Below are 22,764 nucleotides of genomic sequence, written 5' to 3' on the forward strand. Positions count from 1 at the left end.
TCTCCATGCGGCCCCATTGAAGTCTTGCATCTGTGCAAGACTTTGGTGGAGGCTGGTCTCTTAGGTGATAAGAGGACAGATGTCCCTCGAGGGAGTCGGTGTCACTGTTCCAGTCAGGCCGGAACGCGGTGCAGTCAACTAGTGCTCTGATACTATAGGAATGAAATAGTCTGTGTGTTTCCTTTCCATGTGTCTGCAGTCTTAGATATTTCCATTGGAGCAATATAACACTTGATTGTCCAAGCAGCTCGGATTACTGCTTGCCACCTTGTCACAGAGTTGGGTGTCACAAGTTATCAGAGCATTGAGTTTACAGCCACTTTCTGTCCTCTGATGTGTGTGTGTTGCTCCTTTTTGAAATTCCCGCTCCCTTTGGACCCACATCACAAAGCATAATTTGCCTCGTTATTTCAGAAGTGAGGAAACTTTTAAAGAGAAACGTTTTTCTCAGATGAGTAAGCCAACAAGAAAGAATACAGTAACTTCAGAGCCAGCCACACCCATGCCACTTGTATAGCCCAATCCTGTAAATCTGATGCTGACCGTACAAGTGCCCTGCGTGCGGGTGGGAGAGTTCAGACAATGGATGTGGTAAAGAGAGAGCCAGTGCTTCATTTGTAATGAAAGAGATGCTGGGGCTCAAGCAACTTTTTTTACATTCAAGCCCAGAAGTGCCGGGGCTATGAACTGCCATGTCCAGAGGTGCCGGGGCTCCATCCCGGCACAAATTAAGCACTAGATAGACCAATGTAATCCTTATCAGATGATCACCCACAGGGGCATGCAGAAGACGGGGCAATTAGGAACAAGACCCTTCCCCAATAATCACTGGGGGCACAGAACTCCTCTGACCAGAGGAGTGTGGGGGAAGAGTGAGCTCCTCCCGGGGTTGGGGGGGAAGGGGGCACACAGAACATGCCCCTCCAAAAGGGGTCAAATTTAAATTCCTTTGCACGCCCCTGATCACCCATGGCAGTCAGTCAGTAAGGGTCCAACTCCAGGGATGGATTATTTCTTTGCCTGGCCTGAGCTGAGACAGTCCTGCATCCCTAGTCTAATTTACTGACAAGCATGTTAGTCCGGGGCGAATTCTACGCCAAAAAATTTTAAAATTCTGCACATGATATTTTAAAGTTCTGCATGTTTCCTTTGTCAAAATAACACAATACTATCACGCCAGTTTCAATTACTTTGGTACTTTTATTTCAGAATACTTGTCAGCAAGTATGTCTGGAACAATACAGACAACAACAACAAAGATTCAGGAAATATTTTTCGACAGACAGATTCCTTACTAGGCTAAATGTATTTCCCGCACCCCTCAGAAGCAGTGCAAGTGTCGGGGGAGTCTGGGGTAACAAAGGAGCTGAGTGAGAGGGAAGTAATTGCTGGGAAGGAGCCTGGGGGTGAGTGTGGGTGGGAGAAATATGTAAGGGGCAGGTGGAGGGGAGGGATGGATTGTTAGGGAGTTGGGAACTCTCTCCCATTCAGATCCTACCTGACCCCCAGTCTTTCCCATTTAGTCAGGCACATCTGCTCCTGTCCCCATGTGTTCCTGCAGATCCATTCCCCCCCATTCCCATGTGTCCTTGCAACCCCCCTACTCCATCACTATGTGGCCTCCCTTTACCCCGTCCCAATGTGGCCCTGCACCCTCCTCCCCCATATGGCCCTCCACCCCCACTCCCATTCAGCCCGTGGCTCAGTGCTGTCACCCAACTAGCTCCTGAGACCATGCCCCTGTCTCTCCCCTCCCCTAGCCCTTCTGAACCCCAGTCTCTGACCCCCGAACAGCCCCATGTGCTCTGCTATGTTCCTCCTGTGCCTCCTCACCTGGCCCCACTATGAGGAACGCAACCTCTCCACCTGCTGGCTGCCCTCTCTTCTGATGCCACAGCAGCCCCTTGTAGGCGAAAGGGGTAACTGCAGCGCCTCTCCGGCAGAATCTATGTTCTGCAGAGAGGAAAAAAATCTGTGGCAGACATGACTTCTGGCCATGCACAATGGTGCAGAATTCCCCCAGAAGTAACATGTACATACCTGAGCAGGGCTATCAGTAACAAAAGCGCCTCTTATAAGTCACAGATCAGAGCAACACTTTCAAAATGTCAGTGAAATTTCTTGGTTCAAGTTTCCAGCCAGATTGTTCCTGTGAGAGTTGCTTCCCTGGCTCTATGGCTGTCTCAGTTCCTTCCTAAGCATGGTGATATTCTTTAAGGGCATCTGTGCTCCCACTCAGTCAAATTCTTCACCTGGCTCAGTATATTTCTAAAAAACAAAAGGGAAGCCCTCCCTGAATTTAGGTATTAGGAACCTTTTCTCTTAACCACAAGGGCTCAGATGTCTGCTAGAAAAGGGTTGTCGAGGCTAAAAGCATTTAAAGCCTTGTTTTATGAAGTTCTGAATATCCACAGGAAGTCAGTAGGTGGTTTCAAGGTCACAGAAACACTGGTGGTAAACTGAGGCAGTATGGCTCAGTGGCTAGAGCTCTGGACTGGAACCCAGGAGACCTAGGGTCTACTCCTGATTCTGCCACTGACCTCAAATAACTTCACCTCTCTGGGTCTGTTTCCCCTTACCACCTGTTACTTGTCTGTTTGAATGGTAGGGCTGATTGTATAGCACTGTTTGTATGTTCTCATGCAGGATTGAGTTCAGATCTCTGGTGGGGCTACAAGATGTCACAGTAATACAAGTAGTAAATGAAATGAAGTTTAGCTTTTAGTGATCTCAAGCTTCTGCCAGTTGTGTCTGCAATCCATTTTGATGTGTAAGTAGGAGATTACTGTGAGGAGCCTTCTGGCTGGCTGGGAGGCTGTATATTTAATGTCTGGTTTGTCTGGTTCTCTTTAAGGAGTGGAAGGCATTGTCCAAGCATACTCAGCCTGTCTGCCTCACATACGCTTCTACGGACCAACCAACTTCTCTCCCATTGTCAATCACGTGGCTCGGTTTGCCGCCCAGGCTACACAGCAGGAGTTTGCAGCAGTAAGTTAACAAGTGTATATTGTTGTATCTGTATCTCTGCCTGGGCTTGGAATTTCAAAGCAAGACTCATTAAACTTACCATCTTGGTATGTCCGAAAGGGCATAGAATCATAAAGTGCAAATGAAAAAGACCTATTAGATAACTTAATCCGTCCCCTGCATATGCAGACTGTGGTCCCCTTGGTAGAGGCTGTATCAGATGTTAGTGATACATACCATGCTTGATCTTAGCCAACAGGCCAATAACTAACTCTGTGTAAAAGCTTATGGGATGTATCTCACGAATAAAGGCATGGAAAAGCCATCTCTAGGGAGGAAGTAATTTCATGTATGTTTAAACATTGTTGATTTTAGTAAGACCCGGTGCTGAAGGTTATAGACAAAGGCGGGTACTATGGAGTTTGTAGACTACTAGGGATTTGAGGTTCTATCCAGGGACTTGTAGCCTCCATCGCTGCAATATTTAAGCATCTTGTAGGCACTATTGAATTTAACTTCTCAACACCCCTGTGAGGTAAGGAAGTGCTGTTCTCTCCATAATACAGATGGGGAACTGAGGCACAAGGACATTAAGCAACTCACCCAAAGACACAGGAAATCAGTGGCAGAACCAAGCCTTGAACCCAGGTCTCCTGAGCCCCTGTTTAATAACCTCAGGGGCCTTCGTCCTCTATTGTGCCATGTATGTTTTCAGACAAGTGACGTGATACAGCCTATCCTAGGTACTTCTCTACCCCCATTATCATAATATCTGAGCACCTCACGCTCTAGTGAGGTAGAGCAGTGCTTTCATCCCCATTGCCAGAGGGGGAACTGAGGCACAGAGAGATTGTGTCTTGGCCAATGTCACACAGGAAGTCTGTACCAGAGCAGGGAACTGACCCTGGGTCCCCCATATCCCAGGCTAACACTGCAACCACTGGACCATGCATCCTATCTACTTTTTTTCTGTACACTTAAGACACTGGCGAACAAATACCTGATTTATTTATTGACTTAATACAGTTTGAGTAGTTTCCAAGGTTAAACTCCATGGGGTGAGGTTTTGAAAAGCAGTTGGTGTTGGTGTTAATTTTGCTTCCCTTAAAGTTAGTGGGAGTCAATGGGAAACTTGTTAATTGCTACAACTTACTGACGATGAATATGTATTGATCCAGTGAGGGGAAGCCCACTCCATAAGATGATTAATCTAAAATAAAGAAATCTACCGTTTCCCCACGTCCCTCATTTTAATATGCATCATTCAAACACAAGTGGTCCAATATCATTGTGATGAGCACAATAGGCAGGAGAGAAGGAACTGACTGGGCCGTGGAATAGCATGCAGGGTGGGAGGGATAATGCTATTTAATACAGGGCCCGTCTTTCCAGTTGTAGAACAGTGTCTCATGCCTTTGTCTGGGCTTTCGGGCTCCCCTGCTTTGTTCTTTGGATTTGGAAACAAAAGCATGTTGTAGGCTGCGGTCAGACAAGCAGCACGGTAGCTTACCCAGCGCTCAGTGAGAATGTGTCGTGTGATGGACCGCCTGGCTTCTTGTGATGACCACCATGAGGGCAGGGCAGCATGGCAAGGGGTCACTCCACTGGCTTTTCTGGTTTTGGAGCCGTGGGGGTTCGGCTCTTGGTTGGGGCATGGAGCAATAGTAGTCTTGATCTCCTCTCTCGTCGGTGTCGAGCTCCATCCCAAATTGCCACGCCGCACTGCTTAGCATGCGTAGCCGTCTCTGCCCCCAAGGACTGAGGTGCGTGGGCGGAACCCGAGTTGCAGCAAATCGGAACTGGGATGTGTTACCAGAACTGTGAGGGCGTGGGCTGGAGGACAGGACGGAGGGGCAGTGGCAGCACCGTGAGAAACCTGTGCAACACCTACCTGAGTACAGGCCTGATCCTGAGAGAGGCCGAATCCCTGCAGCTCCCATTGGCTATAATAGGCAGGGCCAATGCTCAGCGCTGATCTGGCTCAGGCATTGGTTCCAACAAGTGTCTTTAATTGCTCATTTTCCATGAGCTCCAAATCCCCCAGTGTAAAGCAGTTTTGAAGCACTCTGGCTTTGCGCAGCACAGAGTTGTTTATTTTCATAAGACCTAGAATGATCCCCCGTTAATTCCACCACAATATGTGAGTTGTTGAGCAAAAGACCATTGAGAGAGATGAGTGCACGTCATGAGACTAACATAGGAGTCTCTTGCGGCTTTGCTGCAAGCAGTCTGAGAAATGGGCTGTGACTGATGGTTCGTCTGCAGTGGACATCTTTACCGTGAGCTAATTGGTTGCGCGTTTGATCAAGGCTGCGAACCACTCGGTTGGATTGCTGCAAAGCTTGCAACAACTTGCCAGTAAAATTTAAGTGTCCTGCAGGGAGTTTAGATTATTTTGTATTGATTTGGCGCTTGGTGGTGGAACGGGGAGGATGTGTGACCTGTTCGTGGCTGCTGTGGTTTCAGTACTAAGGCCTGATGTACCCTTAAAATGTAGGTCAACATAGCTAAGATGCTAGGGCGTGTGAAAAATCCACCCCTCTGAGCACCATTGTTACGCCAGCCTAACCCCCCATGTAGATTCAGCTAAATCAAGAGAAGAAGGCTTCCATCAAACCTAGCTACCATTGCTCGCATTGTTCCTACAGTGATGGGAAAACCCCTTCCATAGGCGTAGGCTGTGTCTGCGCTATGGAGTTACCCAGAATTGCTACAGTGCCATAGCTATCCTATTATAGTCCCTGTCCTGTAGATATGGCATAAGCTTCCTTTCCAGGCCACATATAATTAAATCTGACGTGCAGAGTGGGAAACAAAAGATACTTTATTAATTATACAGAAGACTCGAAAAGCGCCTTGTTGTTGCTTTTAAAACAGAAATGCCTCCTGCTTCTGTCTTACCTATGCTGTCCTGTCGATGACTAGAGCACTAGTAGAAACATGATGTAACACAGTGGAACCTGAGTGACTGGACAGAGAAGAGATTCTTATTCAGACTGGTTTTAAAACTTTGGTTTATTTAGCTCCAACACACAGATAACAGCTAGGAGGAAAAACTTTTTTAAAGATTCAGCATCTTCACCCTTCCAGTTAAGGACAGAGAAGGCTCCCACTCCAGTTCTCTGGTCTTCCAGGGAAGAAGCAGTCAGCAAAGAGAACAATAGTTTTATAACACACTTCAGGTCTTCAAATGTCATAAAAAAGCCACAAAGAGGAAACAACTTGTTGCTGTTGCTTTTTTCCTTTGCAAGGAAACTCCACTTCACCGTACACTCAATATATACAGATCACTGCTCAATAACCAGGACCTTTTTGTCTTTAACTCTCCTTAGCCTGATGATTTTGACATGGTCTATGATCAGACATGAGTCTTGAGCTGGACAACAATTTTTTAAAAATCCCTGTAAAGTCAGAAAAATATTTGACATCTTTATTTACAGTTTTTTAAGTCACATGGACAAACTGCCGATTCTTTGCCAGCAACTCCGTTCCAAAATGATGCTTCATGCCACCCTGTAATCCCTGATGCCCTAGTTAATTAGCCCATGAGATCGTTTACAGGGACTGAAAAACTGACACTGGTGGGAGCATCACTTGATGTGCTGGCTGGTGAGTTGGCTGGCCTCCTTACATGAGAGTGGAGTGACCGTGCTACATGCTGCCAGGGTATGCTCATTAGGGCGCCTCCTCCTGGCTGCTCAGGGGTTAGCTCCTTCCCTGTCTGACACCCCCTTCTGTCACTCATTCAGGTGCCTGGCCGTCTCTGTCTGTCTGTCTGTCTGTCTCTCTCTCTGCAACTCTGTCTTCATGGTTTGGCCCTCAGCCAGGTCACTGTGTTTTTCACCTTCTGCGGACTATCAGTCTCTCCATCCAAAATGGCTGACTTCCCCCTCACTGTGCCACTTCCCCAGGTCCCACCCTCTACTCCAGGCTCTGGCTCAGGGACCCTCTAATAAGTGGCCAAAGTCTGCAATGTCCCACCTGGCTGCCGTTTCCCTGAGCCTTTTCCTACACCACCTCTCCCAGGCTTTTGCTCCACAACCCTTCTCGATCCTGGATCCCTGGGGGTTTTTACTTTCCCCCAGGATTTCCTTCCTTCCCTCTCTAGCATCCACAGAGTGGTTGCAGGCTTCCTCATTGCAGCCCCATTTCTGCTGCCAACTTCCTGGCTTTCTGCTAGCCCCACCTGTTCCATCTCAGCTGGGCTTCATCATCAGTCCAGGGTTACTTAGGCCACCTAATTCTCCTCAGGTTTAGCCTTAATTGGTCCCTTCTTAGCCTCATTAGCCTTTCCTAAGCTAGGGTGGGGTGCAGACCCCATCACACCTGCCCCTATCAACATGCATTAGAGTGGTCGAACACAGGCCCTTTGGGCTGGGCTGGAGCCAACCCATGTGATGTATTGATGAGCCCTGTGTGACCTGCTCTGTGCAGAACCTCGGCTTTTGTTTGCAAATATCGTTTCTAGCCTTCCTGGCTGCAGAGTGAACTTCCGAGATGTGAACTGAATGTAAAACCATGTCACGTCTGCTTGAGTCTGCAGACAGCCTGAAACAATGACTTGGGGGTGAGCCCTCCTGTCAATCTTACTGGATTGTCAGCTCTAGAGCCCGATAAACGTACGGTCAATGCTGACTGTTCTGCAGCTGATGACTGTAGTGGATTGATGGGAAAAGGGGTGGGAATGGAGCTGGTTGTAGGGAAGGAAATGCACAGCTTGGGAAGAGGGAGGGAAACAGAGTAAGGGAAAGAAGCAAAAGGCAGGAGCAGCAGTAACTGAAAGGGGAGCAGATCTTCTCACTGAGTGATACTGAATGGGACAGTGAGGTCCTGGATAAATAATAAGTGACAACTTATTTACTGCGTGAAGGCTGCTTTCTCCTCGTGATCTCTGAAATCCCTTGACATCAGTGGGGAAGCTGCTGGGTGAGAATGAGGGCCTGAGTCTGTATTCTGGCCCACAGGCCATAATTAAACCTGGCATCTGGTCCCTGCCTCCAAATGAGTTTGACACCCGGCTTTAGAGGGAGGAAAAACCCCACTGTGAAGCTGCGGTTCTTCCCATTCACAAGTCCTCAGTGCCTGAAGGGGGCGGAGGATGAATCAGTCCATGTGTCGTGGTGCTGGAAAGCTAAAGGAATCAGCAGAGCCCCTCCCCTTATAGCCTCAGTGCTGAGGACGAGATCCTGGCGTACAAAGCCCGGCTTGAATGCAAAGTTCTTGATGGGAGCGCCAGGTCCCAGGCAGCTGTTTGCCTTGTCGCTGCTCAAAGCCAGCTCAGAAAGCACCAGAGCAGCTGTATGACATCATGTCCTGGAACGATGAGGGTCTACGTTCCCCTCTCCGGGGCCTCCTCATTTGGCAACTTCTGCATTAAAAGACGGGAGTTGGGAATTTCACACCTGCTTAACATCACTTATCCCTGGCCAAATGTTCCCACCCCCAGACTGAGCAGAATTTACAGGAAGGCCTTGTCTAAACTGGGGTTCATCCTGATTTCAGCAGTTGGTGGCCAGCAACCAGCATAGCCCCACACTGAACCGCTGGTGTAGACAGAGTTAGCAGCTATCAGCTGGTGGTTGCTGTGGTGGGGTTTCTGCCAGTTTCAAGGATGGGTGAGCTCTGCCAATGCAAACTGTGGCTTTGCCCACCACCACTAGGGGGTTTTCATGGGTGCAGCTCCCCTACTTGTTGGTCACCTGTGGCTGTAACTGGGGCTAATCCCCACGCCGAGTTCAGGATGCTGTATTAGTGGTGACAGATCTGCCTTCCGTTTTGGTCTCCTTGATCAGAGCAAATGACCAGCGCCAGTGAGGCTGTCTTTCTATCTAGGCACATGGAAACAGCTCTGTTGCATCCACGCCGTGCTCCAGTCCCAACTGCCAATTGGCTGTGAAATTACCCTGCCTTCCGATTCCCTGTCTCCAGCAATTTTTCAAGCTGTCTGCAGTAATAGCTCTGCCGCTCTTTCTTTTAAACTCCGTTTCACCTTGGTGATAAACCGACCCGCCCGTTAGCGCGTACAGAAAAAAGAGAGCGCGAGAAGAGCCATGTCTCCTAGTGCAATGCAATGCTGTCTCTGCCCCATGCAGTGCAGCTGGTTGGAGGGGGCTCTGGGCAGTGTATGGACGTGAGGGTGAACGTGGAAAGGACGTGGCCTTCAGTGGCTGAGGATTGCAGCTTGGGCGGTTGCAGAGATGTCAACAAGCAGACCAGTCCAATTTGCTTGACAATAAGGATGGTATGGCCAGCTCACTTTGCTCAGATATCAGAATCCATGTGCCTTAGCCCAGCGAGCTCTAGGGGGCCAGCAGAGCAGGACCCGCTGCAGAATGCCTGCCCTCCCAAGTAGACCGAAGTGGACAGCAAGCCTCTTTGCTGCACTGCCCCTTCGCCTCCCACACAAAGCCAGGGGATGGGGCAGGGAGCACGACCAGCTGCCCCTGCCCGACTCAGAAGGGGCTAGGGAGCGGAAAGCGGGAGGCTGAGTTGCTGGTGGAAGTGGGGTGGGGGCTTGTCTGGGGTCCCGGGATCGTCACCTCCTGCCTTCTGGGGCCAAGGAATGGAATTGCTGGCTCTAGGGATCCTCAGCCCCTCCCCCAGCTGAGACGAGGGGAGCAGGAGATCGATGGCCTAGGCCTAGTTGGGGGTGGATTGTAGTGTGGGGGGCAGGCTGCCCCTCTAACTGTAAGACGTACACTCGCTTGTCGGCGAGGGCAGAGGGGGTTGTGCCTCGCTGAGTGAGAGCTGAAAAATCCTGGCGTTGTCTGTACCTGTCAGGAGCCCAGGGCAGAGGAGGGTTGGAGCAGCTTTCCTCACAGCCGTCCCATGCCATTGCTGTTTCCATCCCTGCAGTTCCCCCTCCCATCCCAGGGCAGTTCTTCACTCCACCTCCCCACATGCATCTTGGCTCCAGGGCTGGGGAGCTGGCTTCCCTATCCCTGGAGCTGGAGGCAGGGCAAGCACTGGGGAGGAAGAAGCCCCCTTCACTCCAACAGTACCAACCCCCCCCCCCCCGCAGTTGTCCAGTCCTCCTTCCCCCACCTTTGTTTTACCCCCCAACCCACAGAGTGACCAAAAGCTCTGCCTGTGGGTCATGGTGGTTGCAAGGATGATATCATTGCTGGTTTCGTAGTCCTGGGCCAAATAAAGTTGAAACTGTCTCCTGGAGAGTTCCTGGGTTTTGTTGCTTTGGCTGGAAGTCCCAGGCTCTGTTGTGTTTCCTCAGTAGTAATCTTGTGGGCCCAACTTGAGAGAGAGGTGTCTTCAGCTGGACATGCAAAAACTGAGGAATGCAACGTCCGTGGCTACTTTGGGAAAATGTTGGCCATCATTGATATGCTGCAGCTGGAGAGAAAGGACCAGCCCAGCGATTGGGGCACTGGTCTGGGATGTGGGAGCCCCACGTTCAATTCCCTGCTTCACCATGGCTTCCTGTGTGACCTTGGGCAAGGCACTTAGCCTCTCTGTGCCTCAGTTCCCCATCTGTAAAATGGGTCCCAGAGAGGAATTGGGGATAAACCCACCCACTGAAACATGATGAAAATGATGCCCGAGAACCAAGCTGGACACAAACATATTAAATCTGAAATTAGTGGCCAGGGAACATGGGGGAGGCAGCTAGGCTAGCACTGATGAAGACAGCATATGATAGGAAATGCAGCAAACACTTGCAATGTATTATACAGTTGCTAGATATCTGTGTAGAAGAGTTCCAGACTTTGCATGGTCCCTGGTAAACAAAGGGGACAAAGCTGAAAGTGAAGCTGTATGGAAGTCAATTTGTACCTGGAACTGGAGCTGATTTCAGGAAGCATTTATTGAGAAGGACTGTGATGCCATAGATCACAGCACGTCCCATGCTCCTGCTTTTTTAATTAAAATAAAGAACTTCACTTGTTTTCTTTTCAAAGGAGCTTTAACACCTTTCCCCATCTCCTCCCTGATCTTTCTGCATTTCCATTTCAGTCTTCCATCTCTTTTAAAAACTACAGCAGTAAATTGCTTTTCTGGGAGCTGTCTCTTGGGTCTGTGGTAGTTATATACTTCTCTTGTTGTTGGCAAGTCTGAATTTAATTCAGGATAAATTCCGATCACTCTATTTTCAATTTTCGTTTTACATGTCAGAAATCGAGAGGTGGGGGGAGAAGCCTACAGACTTAGGAATGAATAGAGAAGCATTAATCATATGGAATTTGCACGCCTTGTTGGCACTAATATTTTAATCAAATGAGCTTTTGAATAACACTAAGGTAATAGACGTAGCATAGGCAAGTCTGAACTGGATCTTTCTTTTTTAAGATGCGCAAATAATTATTGATCAGTGCTTTATCCCCCAGTGACCTTCCCTCTTTGGTTCCATCTTGAATGCATAGAGCAGAGGTCCCCAAACCGGAGGGTGTGGAGGAACGTTTGTGGAGGGGCAGCAGGGCCTGGGCCAGCCCCCACGAGGGGCGGGGAGGGAGCACCATGTAGCCCCTCTCTGCTCCTAGCTGGCGGCTTTGGCCCCTGGCACCTGGGCCTCGGCAGCGCCCAGCCCTCGCCCAGGCTTCCAGTGCCTGGCCGTGGCCTCAGCTGCCATCATCCCCGGCCCACAAAGCCCTGCTCTGAACTCCAGCCGCCGCAGCCCCACTCCCAGCCTCAGCCCTGACCCTGACCGCAGCCCCCTGACCATGGCACCGTTCCCAGCCGCAGCCTCGCTGCCAGCCACAGCTGGGGGGGTGGGGGTAGGTGGACATGGGTAAGGGGCAGGCACGGGGTAAAAAGTTTGGGCACCCCGGCATGGAGCAAATAAAGTCATCTTTAATAATAGCCTCCTGACAAAGAGGCGCTGGCTGAGAAGATGACAGCAGCTTCTTTTCAGGGAGAGAGGCACGTTTTATTTTAAGGAATGAAAGCAGCAATGGGTGTGTTTGTTTGCTGTAAAAGCACAAGGGGCCCTGTGAGCCAGGTAAAAACAAGGGTTAAATAGCTGTGGCCGAAACCTATTTGGAGACCCTGGGCTCTGGAGTTCAAAGGGTTTCTACTGGAGAAAACCAAACCCTAGATCTCAGTGTTCCCAAGCACAGGAAGATTTTGGCTCCCGATCTGAATGTCATGCCCAGGAACGCTGCAGCTCAGGCCCATCTCTATGATCCTCAACCTCAGCTGCTGACCTCCCCCTGTGGGTTGGTTTTCCAAGTGCTGCTCTTCGTAAGGCTTTAGGCCCACCACAGAGACCCACGGAGGGTGTTTCTGTGCCGCAGATTAAGATGTGAGTGCAGTGTGGGTAGGTATACCCCCTTCAGCTTGAATCTCGCTGGCGCAGGTAACTGTGGTAGTGAGGACGTGATGGTGCAGGATTTGGCATAGGCTGCTTGCCCCAGTAAAAGCCTACTGGGGACATACTTGTGTTGCTAGCCCATGCCAGAGCCCGTGTCTCCACGTCCTCATTGCTATCATTATCTGCATGAGCTAAATTAAAGCTAGACCTGGTCTGCCTAGCCACACTGCAGTCACACCTTAATTTGCAGTTCTGACGTATCCAGAATGGGTCAGGTTCTCTGGTGTAACTTTGTGCAGTTGAAGTCAGTGTCAGTTTGCACCAGAGAAACTTTACCCTGTGATTGCAAATGGCACCTGATGATGGTGGAGATTTGGGGACGTCACGTGCTCACCTTGGAAAAAGACACTTCTCATATGTTTTGCATCCATCTCTTGCCCCCGGCATTGTCATTGTTCGGTCTATGAGCCTGATATCTAGCCATAGTTATGACCACTCTGACTTGTGCAGAGAAAAGGAGTTACATTTCCCCACTTACTAACGGTGCCTTATTTCTTGTATTTGGTTGAAACTCTATGGCTAGAGAAAATGGATTTGCACATTAGGAGGGGACGGAGAACTTAGTTCTCCCGTCAATTTGTGTGAAAGGGTTTGCGGCGTTTACACAGATAACTTCGATTGTGTATAACCTCCCTGACCTATGGGGAGATGGGGAATAGACTTGAACTAGGATAATTCACAAATGAACAGAAAGCAGCTGGCTAGCTTCACCTCTGACTTTATCAGCATGGTTTGCTTAGGGATTCAAACCTTTGCTTCTCAGCCTGGGAGCCTCAAGATCCAGGATCCACGTACAGGTCAAGCGCCCATTCCTTGTCTCAGGTCTTCGGCTGAAGTGGGTTTGCCTGGTCGCTTTCCAGCCTTGCAGCCTGCCCTAGAGCACCCCATGTGCTGTTGTGTCAATTCAAGTCACCTCTCCTTTGAGGCGCCATAGAAACCGGAATAAATTATATGAGTTTGGAGCAGAATAGGGGCCACTGGCAAGCAGCCAGGGGTTGTGGTGTGAAATAAGCTGTGACAATTGGCAAAAGACTGTGTGTATAAATTGGAAACAGAAATGCAGATATTCTAGGCATGCTTCTCAATATCCAACCTTGGGGGTAGGCGGGTGCAGATCTAGTGATTTTTATCTACCCAACTGTCTAATTGGAAGTCATAATTCTGGGCATTTATGTGTTGTGAACATCGCCATAGTATCTGGGTGCCTGCACTCTCACCGGGTCTGAATCCGCCCTGTTCTCGTTAAGCTTTCCTCCGAGAGATGTGCCATTTCCTAACACTAAAAAAAAAAAAACCCAGCCATGTTTATACCTTCTCCATGGCAACAAACAAAGGAACCCACCAGCTTTTAAGAGGTGGACACAGAAAAGAGTGTGTGTGTGTGTGTGTGTGTGTGTGTGTGTGTGTGTGTGTGTGTGTGTGTGTGTGTGTGTGTGTGTGTGTGTGTGTGTGTGTGTGTGTGTGTGTGAGAGAGAGAGAGAGAGAGAGAGAGAGAGAGACTGCATGTACCTGACTTGACACCAAAAGGATTAATAAGCGTCGGGGAATGAAAATTACCTTTCAAAGAGAATCGTCCGTTTCCAAATAGCCTCCCTTTTTAGTAGCATGCTGGATATGTTGGATAATCTCTTGAAGTCTTCAATCTAATTGCTGACTTTGCTAGCAGAAATAATTGGTGGTCACATTTTATATGCAATACAACCCATACGTGACTTTAATATCAAGTATCTTAAAAAATGGATGGAAACAAGAAAGGATACTGGAAGACCAGACCGATTGCATGCTAACAGTCCCTGCTGGATACTAAAGAAAGAGGCACCTGAGTATGGAGTCCTCTGGCCTTTCTTCCTCACCCGAAGATTTGCCCAGAAGCCTGCGAGTCACAAGCTGCTATAACACCACATGCCATGCAATTATTAAAAGACTGGTTCTGAAGTTGCCTGATAGGGTAACAGCAGATACCATTGTCATTTAGGTCTGGTTTCATCTGGAACAGCGTGCTGACATTTCCCAGGCTACCTTCGTGTCCCCCATTGTAATTCCATGTGGGGTTCCTAGCATTGTGCGTGTTCCAGCCATTGATGATTGACCAGTGTGTTGGAAATACCTTGAGCCACACATTGATCTTAGAAATAGAGTGAGGCTCCTTCCTTGTGCACAAATGCAGATTTTTGTTGTGGTTCCTCTTCACCAGCTTAGTCTCTGCTCAGCACATGGAAAAGCCCAGTCTGTCACCAGCACCCTAGGATCTGCTTTTTTCCCCCTTTATCTTACAAGCGCAGAGCTCCTGCCTCAGCCCCGCAGGGCCTTCCTTCATCAGTCCCCAAAGATAGCAGAGGGAAAGAGAAATGAAGCAGAAAAGCTGGTTGTTTGTTGGTTTCTAAAGTCCCGGAATCTGTACCTCTGTGCCTCGCTGGTTCTCCGTCTTGCTCCGAATCCTGGATAAGACGATTTCCATGCTTGCGCTGCTTCATTTCTCTCTCTCTCTCTCTCCCTCTCTCTCTCTTATTGACTTTATGACTGGGTGCTTCATTCAACATGTTGGTAGCTTTGCACTCCTAATTCCAGTAGTTTATCCCGTGTTCATGGTTCTGCCTTATTTATCCCTGCAAAGTATCTTGGCGTATGCGTTGCATGAAAGACATGCTCGAAGAGCGAAACCACTCACGGTCACCTGTATTTGTGGCCATCCTGTACCTCAACCCAGCTGCATCCGTACCAGGTAACATCTCCAATGCCGTCAGCTTTCCCCTCGCCTTTGCTAACTCACTGTGTATTACACAGCCACCTGTGACAAGTGCTTCTAGCCACATGCATGACCCGCGTGGCTTCTTCATCTGCGATGAAGCTGCCCTGCCGTAATGTAACTGGAAGAGCAGCTCTTCCTCCTGTAGCCAAAGGCTGAGCTCCAGTGCTGAAGGCCTTCTGAGGCAGCCAGTCCTGTGTTACATGGTTGCCTATTATAATGGGGGGAAAGGAAGTTCCAGTAGTAGCTGTTAGTGAGTTTTTTCACTTTCTGGCAGTGGCGGAGCAGAGAAATGTGCCCATTCACATCCTTGAATGGAATTAGTGTTCCATGGTGTTGGTCCATATTCTAGTGAACAGGTGTCCCCACCATCACCAGACCCCATCACTAAGTGACCCCTCCCTTGGCAGGCTCAGCAGAGTGCCCGAGGGCTGACTAGGCCATGGAAATTGGCCTTGTGCCTAGAGCACTAGACTGCTCCGTCCCTGCTCTGTTCCTCAGTTTCCCCCATCTGTAAAGCTCCTTTGTAAAGCGCTTTGAGATCTATGGAGGCAGGGCCTTCCGTCAGAGCTAGGTGGGGCTATTCTTTTGGAGGCAAGAACAGTTTTGCGTCACAAGGCTGAGGTGCGTTGCTAAGGCCGTATGGTGATGTGTGTCCTGCCACTGCCTTGTACGGCATCTGTCCTCTGGGTGAAGAGAGGACGGTCGTCTGCAGGGCTGTCAATCCAACACATTTCATCAGCCCTCACTTCACTCTTCCTGAAAGTCGTTGCTTAATTGTACTTCACCACTGCCTCATTAGAGGTTTTGATATTGTTTTACCCCGGATTTTTAAGCACGCTCATCGCTGGAGCTTATCCGTGCTCGCCTGCATTCAGTACAAGGCAATGCTGAATAAACACTAAGTAAATAACTTAGGGCTAAGCCCTGGACTGGCTGTAAGTCTTTGCAGCTCATTCCTTAGAGAGCCTAATTCCGATGCATGAATTCTTCACCACCTCCCTCATTCCCCCAGTTATCTAATTCCAGCCCTAGCCTTGATCTCCCTCACCATCTCTGCCCCAATATTCAGGTGCTTGCAGTGTCTGCTATGTGTTTCCAGGGGGAGAATCCCTGATTCCACAAGGTTTATGCTTTGAGTGGGATACCATTCAAAACGGGGTATGTTCCCCCCCACACACACTGACACCTCGGAGGTTCAGCTACTGCCCCTGGAGAAAATGGCCAGCAATTTTACGGTGAAACCAAGGCAGACCCAGCTGGGTAATTGCTGAAAGCAAGGTAGCCCACTGGGAAAAAAACGTAGGAAGAGACCAGATGAAAAGAGAGGGTGTGAGAAGACCAACCGCCATGAAAAGCAGCTTGGATCACAGAACTCTTCAAGAAGTGATGCAAGATTGCTTTGGGAGTAGTTGTGCTCAAAGGAAGTCTAGATTCATTTTGTGATGACCTTATTATCCTGAGTGCGCAGGGTCTCAGTCAGGGAATGGGGCAATATTTCTGGGCATTCTACAAGCACATAGGAAGACACAGCCTCTGCCCAAAAGTGCTTAGGAGTTAGCGACAGACAAAGTGTGCACAGGGGAGGAGGATACAACGCAAAGGTAGAGTGATCAGGGAGATGGCCAGCGCACAATAGGTTAATTCCATCTCTCTTTTTTCCACTGTTGCCAACTCGTGTTGTTTTGTTTTTTTTAAATCATCACGGGTCTCGTGATATTTGGTGTGTTTTTAATTTAGTCTCCAGCACCCAGGGTTAGGTGATTATTGGAGACTCTCTGCTTTCATTTTAAAAAAAAGTCTCTGGCTCTCATTGTCCTGGAGAAAAGGATGAAACCAAGACCCCCTAGAGGATCAAAAATCAGAGGGCAAATAAGTAGAATCTCAGATTCATTATTTAAAAAACAAAAGAAAAAACATTCATGATTTTTAAGCCAGTCTCATGATTGTGGGGGCCATGTCGTGTGATTTTTGAATGCTTGGGGCTGGCAGTGGGGTTCTTGTTTTGTTTACAAAATGTTCGTGTTGGGTGGGATGGTGTTTGTGGGGGAGAGGAAGGGGAAGAGGGGCTTGGAGTGAGAGAGGGGGTCACTACAGAGTTAACATGATTGTAGATCACTCAACTTCAGTCCTCTCGGGTTAACCTAGCTCACGTGAGCTGTGCGGAGTGACTAGATTACGACGCCATGGTCATATTAGCAGCTGACAAGTTGTGCTAATTCAGGCTGTAGCCTGTGCCCCTGACAGGCCAGCCAGCTTGAGATAAAAGCACCACACTTGAGTTAAGGGGGGGTTGTGTATGGACGGGACTCAAGTTGGGGGCAAGGCTGGATTATAACTCAAGTTAACGCAGCAGTTTAGACAAGCCCAGAAGGGGAGGAGACTGTAAACTCTTTTGGGGGGCAGGAGCTGTCTCTCGCTGTGTATCCGTGCAGGGCCCACCCCAATGGGGCTTTGATCTCTAGGCCCTGCAGTAATACAAATAATACAAGAAGCATGATGGGCTGGGAGGATGAGGGACTACTGCTTTTCGGGTGCCGCAGCCTGTGAAACAAGCTTCTGCAGTTCTGCCATGACTAACCTGCCTCCTCACTGGGTCTCTCTTGTTCTTAGTAGCCAGCCTCGGACTGCCTCTCATTAGCTGGAAGCTCTCAGGTTGCTTATTCACCAGTGTGAGATCCCGAGTGGTGTGTGCACATGGTGCTACAAGCTACACACACTGCACAGGAAGAACAGCCTGGTGATTACACTCTACAGGCCAGGACTCGTCCCTGCTAAGTGCCCACGTTGCATGTACCGAGTGAATCAGTCAAGGGTAGCTCCGCCGGTTGGGGTTAGAGAAGGAGAAAGGTCACAGGAAGAGCTCTCTTCTCCCTCAGCAAAGACAATTTAGTTCAGTGGTGCCTCCTCTGGGCTGTCTGTGGCACATCGCCCTGATGGCGGTTTCTATAGTACACCTGGGGGTCCTGATCGGATAGAGGGCAGACGTGAGTACCCCAACTGGGGAGATCTCCACCAGATAAACTGCCATCCCTCCCTTTTGTGGCACACACGGTACTCACCTGGGAGTTCTGGTTCTGATCTCCATCCATCTCTGGGTGTGCAGTGGGGGTTCTGGGCCGGTCTTGCTCCACCAGTTCTTGGCATGCATGGAGTTGCTTGTTCCTCCTGCGTGTGATGGATGGATGGATGGAAAATGCAAACTCCAGTGTTGTGTCTGCAGAGCCTGCAGTTCCCTTCCGCTGGTCCTATCTCCATTCACTGGCACATCCCTTTCCCAGAGGGTGACGAGGTGTCTGAGGCTGGTGGGACAGTTATCGGGGTGGGGAGACAGGAGGAAAATTACCAGAGGGTCACAAGTGTGATCTGGGTTCGTGGTCAAACACCACAGTGATGGTGTGCCAGGGCAATGAGAGAGAGGTTTACAAAGGAGCGGGACCACCGAGGTTCTGGGTTGGGAGAGGAGGGGCTTCTGGGAGAGCTGCTCTCTCGGGGTGGATCGAAACCTGAGTGGGATCCACTGGAGCCTAAAATTGTGTGTATAAAATGTACTTAGTGTGTGCAGTGACTGGAGCCTGTGCTTCTCCCCCAGCATGCATGCACACCCACGTGCATAAGTGGCACCTTGCCCCAGGCCCTTCACCCAACTGCTATGGCATCTGCTGCCAAGTTTGGTATATTCAGGCCACAGGCAGTTTGGCTGGATTTAATAGGAGCCCAGAACCCTTGTGCTGGCAGGAGGTGTTGAGTTCTGGGAGTTTGAAATGGGAATATGGAGTTTCAGATACTGGGGGGAGTGAGATACCTGGAGCCTCAAACAGTAGAAGCCAATGTGCAGCCAGGACAGGCATTGAATGCCACCAGGTAATATTTCATCAGCTTTATGTATGACTGCAAGGGATTTCATACAGAATAGATCCAATCGGCAGCGGCCAGGACATGTTGCTTCTGAAGGCAGTGGGAATAATGTATCTGGCCAGATATGCAATGCTGAATGGAGGAGGAAAACGTCCTGCTAACCCCTGGCTGAATGCAGGGGGGGAAGAATTTTTGGATATATTCATGTGGATACCAGTCACAGGGACAGATTTCCAAAGTTGCCAATTGGTTCTTAGTGGGGTTTACAAAGCCATCTGTGCATCTTAGGTGCCTAATTCCTGTTGGTTTCAAGGAGAGTTAGGTGCCTGACCTGCTTTAGATGGTTTTGAAAGCCCCACTAAACACCCTATCTGCATCTGTAGGCGCCTAAACACCTTTGGAAATTTGTCCCATGGATGGACTTCCTGATGCCTTTTCATCTGGGGTGATTGTTTTTGTGAGAATATCCTCAGAAAAATCATCCTGAGAGTTCTCATTTGATTGCACATTAGGAGAAGGTTTGTGTGGCCATCTTGAAATCTCTTTGAATTCCTGTTTATCCAAGTTTGCCGTCTGATCAGGATTTGGAAACAATGGCAGAGTGACTTAAATGGTCTGCATTGAAGTTCCTGATAAGACTGGGGCCAGGATTTCAAGAAACCTCAGGGAGTTAGGCACCCATTTCCACTGAATTTCAGTGGGAATTGGGTGCCCTCTTCCTTAAAGCCCTTTGAAAACCAGAGCCTGAGCTCCTAAGTAATCCTTGTCTAATAACAGTTCCTCTAATGACTCTGCCGCACTGGGATATGTCATAATAATATGGCATAATAAAATGTAGACTCCTGGGATTATTGGAAAAATATTCCCAGTTAATGGAATTCCCAGAAAAACAGAAGCATATTTACAGCTGGATTTTTGTAGCCTCAGGGCCTGATTCCGTCTTGATGGTGAAAATCAGGAGTCACACACACAGGAGTGACTGCAAGTAACACTGAAGTCAGTGGAGTTAAGCTTCTGTGAGAGGAGATTGAGACCATGGCGGGTGGTAGGTCTCCTGTAAGTGTCAGGGCTGAGAAGAGGATATGAGCATTAAGCAATTTCCATTGACCCAGGCTGAAAAGTTAAAGAGCTAAAGGTAGTGAGGGGATGCGAATTTCATTCCAGCCCAACATGGAGTTAATACAAATTCCTATTGCCAATCTTTAGGAAATCCTCCCCAACAGATAGATGGCTACAATGTCACAGGAGCTGCTGCTCTCTCCCAGCTCTGCTAACCTTTCCTTGCCAGATAGCTCTGCAGTGATCCCAAGGCTTTAAGGATGATTTTATTAGATGTCTCTTATTTCACTTATCCTTTGAAATAATCCGTTGATATAACGTTTGATGAGCTTTTGCTCCCTCCTCCTCTCCTGTGTGCTTTTTAGTACTGGCCTCTGATCCCATTACTGATTTCACAGAGAGAAAGAACAAAGGGAAAACAGATTTTTTTGTAACATGCATTAAGGCAAATTCTGCACTGACTAATGACTGAAGCTGGTCAAGTTGTATGGGGAGGAAATCAGCACCAAGTCCAGCCCATGGTGTTTTGTGTATTTACTCCTTGCTCGTAGGAATTTCCAGACCGGATCAAACGCAGTGTCCTGTCTCTGAGAATGGCCAGTTACCAGCAGCTGCAAAGGAAGGCGTATAAACCCCATAATTAGAGATTGTCTGAACCCAGAAGCACGAAGTTAATATCCCTTCCAAAATTTTTGTTGCCATGAATTCCGATAACTCTGGATATTCTTGCTATCCATACAAATATCCCTTTTAAAAACTTGTTACGTTCTCTACAGCCACAGATGTGTGCATGCATGTATATTTATAAACACACAGCTGTTAGATTACTGGTTCCCTTGTTGTATTAGCTGGTACTCTCTGATCCCTAATTGCATAGCAGAATGCACACTGCGAACTGGATCTTTTCGGTGTAGTGTAAAACAACCCAGGCTTTGTCTATTGCCAGATTGGCTTCATTTTAAGTATTTGGGGGCTGACGGTTGGCCTCCTAAATCTCTGATAATACAGTATTACCAACTTCAAGGATTCAAAAATAACAATCATGTGACTGCAGGAAAAAGAGAGGTTCTTCTTTCATTGCTTCAGTTTTCTGGTTCATCTTTCAAGCTCTTCTCAGCAGCCAGGGCGGCTAGCAATATCCTTTTAATTTCATAACTGAAAGATGGTGAGATTCTTCACCAAATTCCCTGACTGCAGAAGCTGTGGCTTTAAGGAAGACATGAAGAAGAACAGAACGTATGACAAAATCAGGAGAGTTGGCAACCCTGCCGTTCCTGCTTACTTACCACAACTCAGTTCGCGAAATCCTTTTGCAGTGGCCCTTCGTGCATTTATGCCCAGCACTGCCAACCCATTGCCCATCTCCGCTGAATGGCAGCGTAACAAAGTTGATAGCTCTGTCCTTGCAGGAAGGCAGCAACTCAGAGACAGGCATGCCGGTGACTCTCAGAAGCCCTCATTTACATCCACCTGTTTGCAACTGGGGATGCGGACCCTGGACTAGGCTGAACGAGATGCTGGACCGAAATGGCCAGAGCAGCTGCTGCAATGCAGAAATTCAGCTTAGCACAGTCTTCACCGTGTGACTGCAGGGCAGCGATGTAGATGGTCAAACATGGTGGAGGAGTGCACAGTCAGACATTTGAGGGAGTGGACTATAGCACCTTGCTCCCCTGGGTGTTCAGCCATCGGACTGCTGCATCAATCTTGGTATGGACTTGTGACGCTGTCAAAAGAAGAACTGTAATACAGAGTTGCATGCTTCAAAGATGAGCGTGTTACCCTCTATAGCCTTCAGTCAGGAAAGCACTTGCATAAATACTTCCCTGAATCAGGGCCTATTTCCCCACCAGGCACCTTTGACCTAGTATTACTGTTTTAAATACACATACAAGTTAACATGCACAGGAATTTAATGCTGGCCCGTTCTATTTTTGTGGGCACAAGTGGACTGCAGGAGGGAAAACTCTCAATGAAGGAAGTCTTCGTGGGGGTAGCTAATCAGGAAGGCCTTCCCGCAGGAGTTACAAGGCTTAAAACCCGGAGATCGGGACATACCCCAACGCTGGGTGGAGGTCCCTAACGGGACTACCTTATCTACTACTACAACAGTAACTAACAACTACTTAACAAGTACTTATAAAAACAAAGGCCACAGTTAAGGGGAACTGGGGGAAGCAAGCAAGAACGCAGTTCCAGTAACCGTCAGTGGCGGAAAGAAGGAATTGAGGGAGCACAGGGCCAGCAGCGCCTCATATACCTCGCCATGCGCATGGGACTCCAGGGGATGCCGAAGCCGGCCCTACGGGATCTGCTAAGGAGAAAAATTTTGCAGTAACCATGCACGGGGCGCACACACACCTACAATGGAATGGACATGAGCAACACAACTCGAAGAACAACAGTTACAAGGTAAGTAACCATCTTTTCTCAGCCTGCTAATGCCGGGATGTTTATGTAGAAGAGGATGGAAGAACAAAAGGAGGATTTCAATGGTGTTTACAAAGAACTTCAGACAAAACCATTAACTTTTCACACCAGCTTAGGATCTTAAAGGGGCGCGAGCTAAAACGCCTGTGAGCGGAGTGTGTGGTGTTCATTATAATTATGGGCACGTTTGAATCTGTGCGTTATAATCTGTGGTGTTTTTGCACAGAATTAAATCTTTTGATATTAAATGCTCTCTATTAGCAAGCACACAAGACATGTCAGCTGCAAGATGCATCAGCTTGAGTGATTCAAGCTCTGAATAGGACAGCTGGTTCTCTGGTGATTAGGGTGACGGCTGAGCATTTAATGTTGACCCTCAAAA

The 22,764-nt window shown here is 48.6% G+C and overlaps 1 protein-coding gene and 1 non-coding gene across 4 annotated transcripts in view; both read left to right on the forward strand.

Moving 5' to 3' along the window:
- Positions 1-22,764, forward strand: part of CPNE2 (copine 2) — a 157,286-nt gene that overhangs the window by 126,714 nt on the left and 7,808 nt on the right. For 2 of the 3 annotated variants that reach the window (XM_067552185.1, XM_067552167.1), the window contains exon 14: positions 2,855-2,988. The exons of the other annotated variant lie outside the window; for it this stretch is intronic. In XM_067552185.1, the coding sequence (XP_067408286.1) occupies positions 2,855-2,988 (134 nt within the window). The remainder of the gene's footprint in view (positions 1-2,854; positions 2,989-22,764) is intronic. 3 annotated transcript variants of the gene reach the window in all.
- Positions 18,166-18,307, forward strand: LOC137156482 (small nucleolar RNA SNORA57). The gene has a single exon (XR_010920772.1). It is a non-coding gene; the product is annotated as a small nucleolar RNA SNORA57 (small nucleolar RNA).

Source organism: Emydura macquarii, unplaced genomic scaffold (genome assembly GCF_026122565.2).
Source record: "Emydura macquarii macquarii isolate MOO-44397 ecotype Brisbane River unplaced genomic scaffold, CSIRO-AGI_Emac_v2 contig_295, whole genome shotgun sequence".
Lineage (NCBI taxonomy): Eukaryota > Metazoa > Chordata > Testudines > Chelidae > Emydura > Emydura macquarii.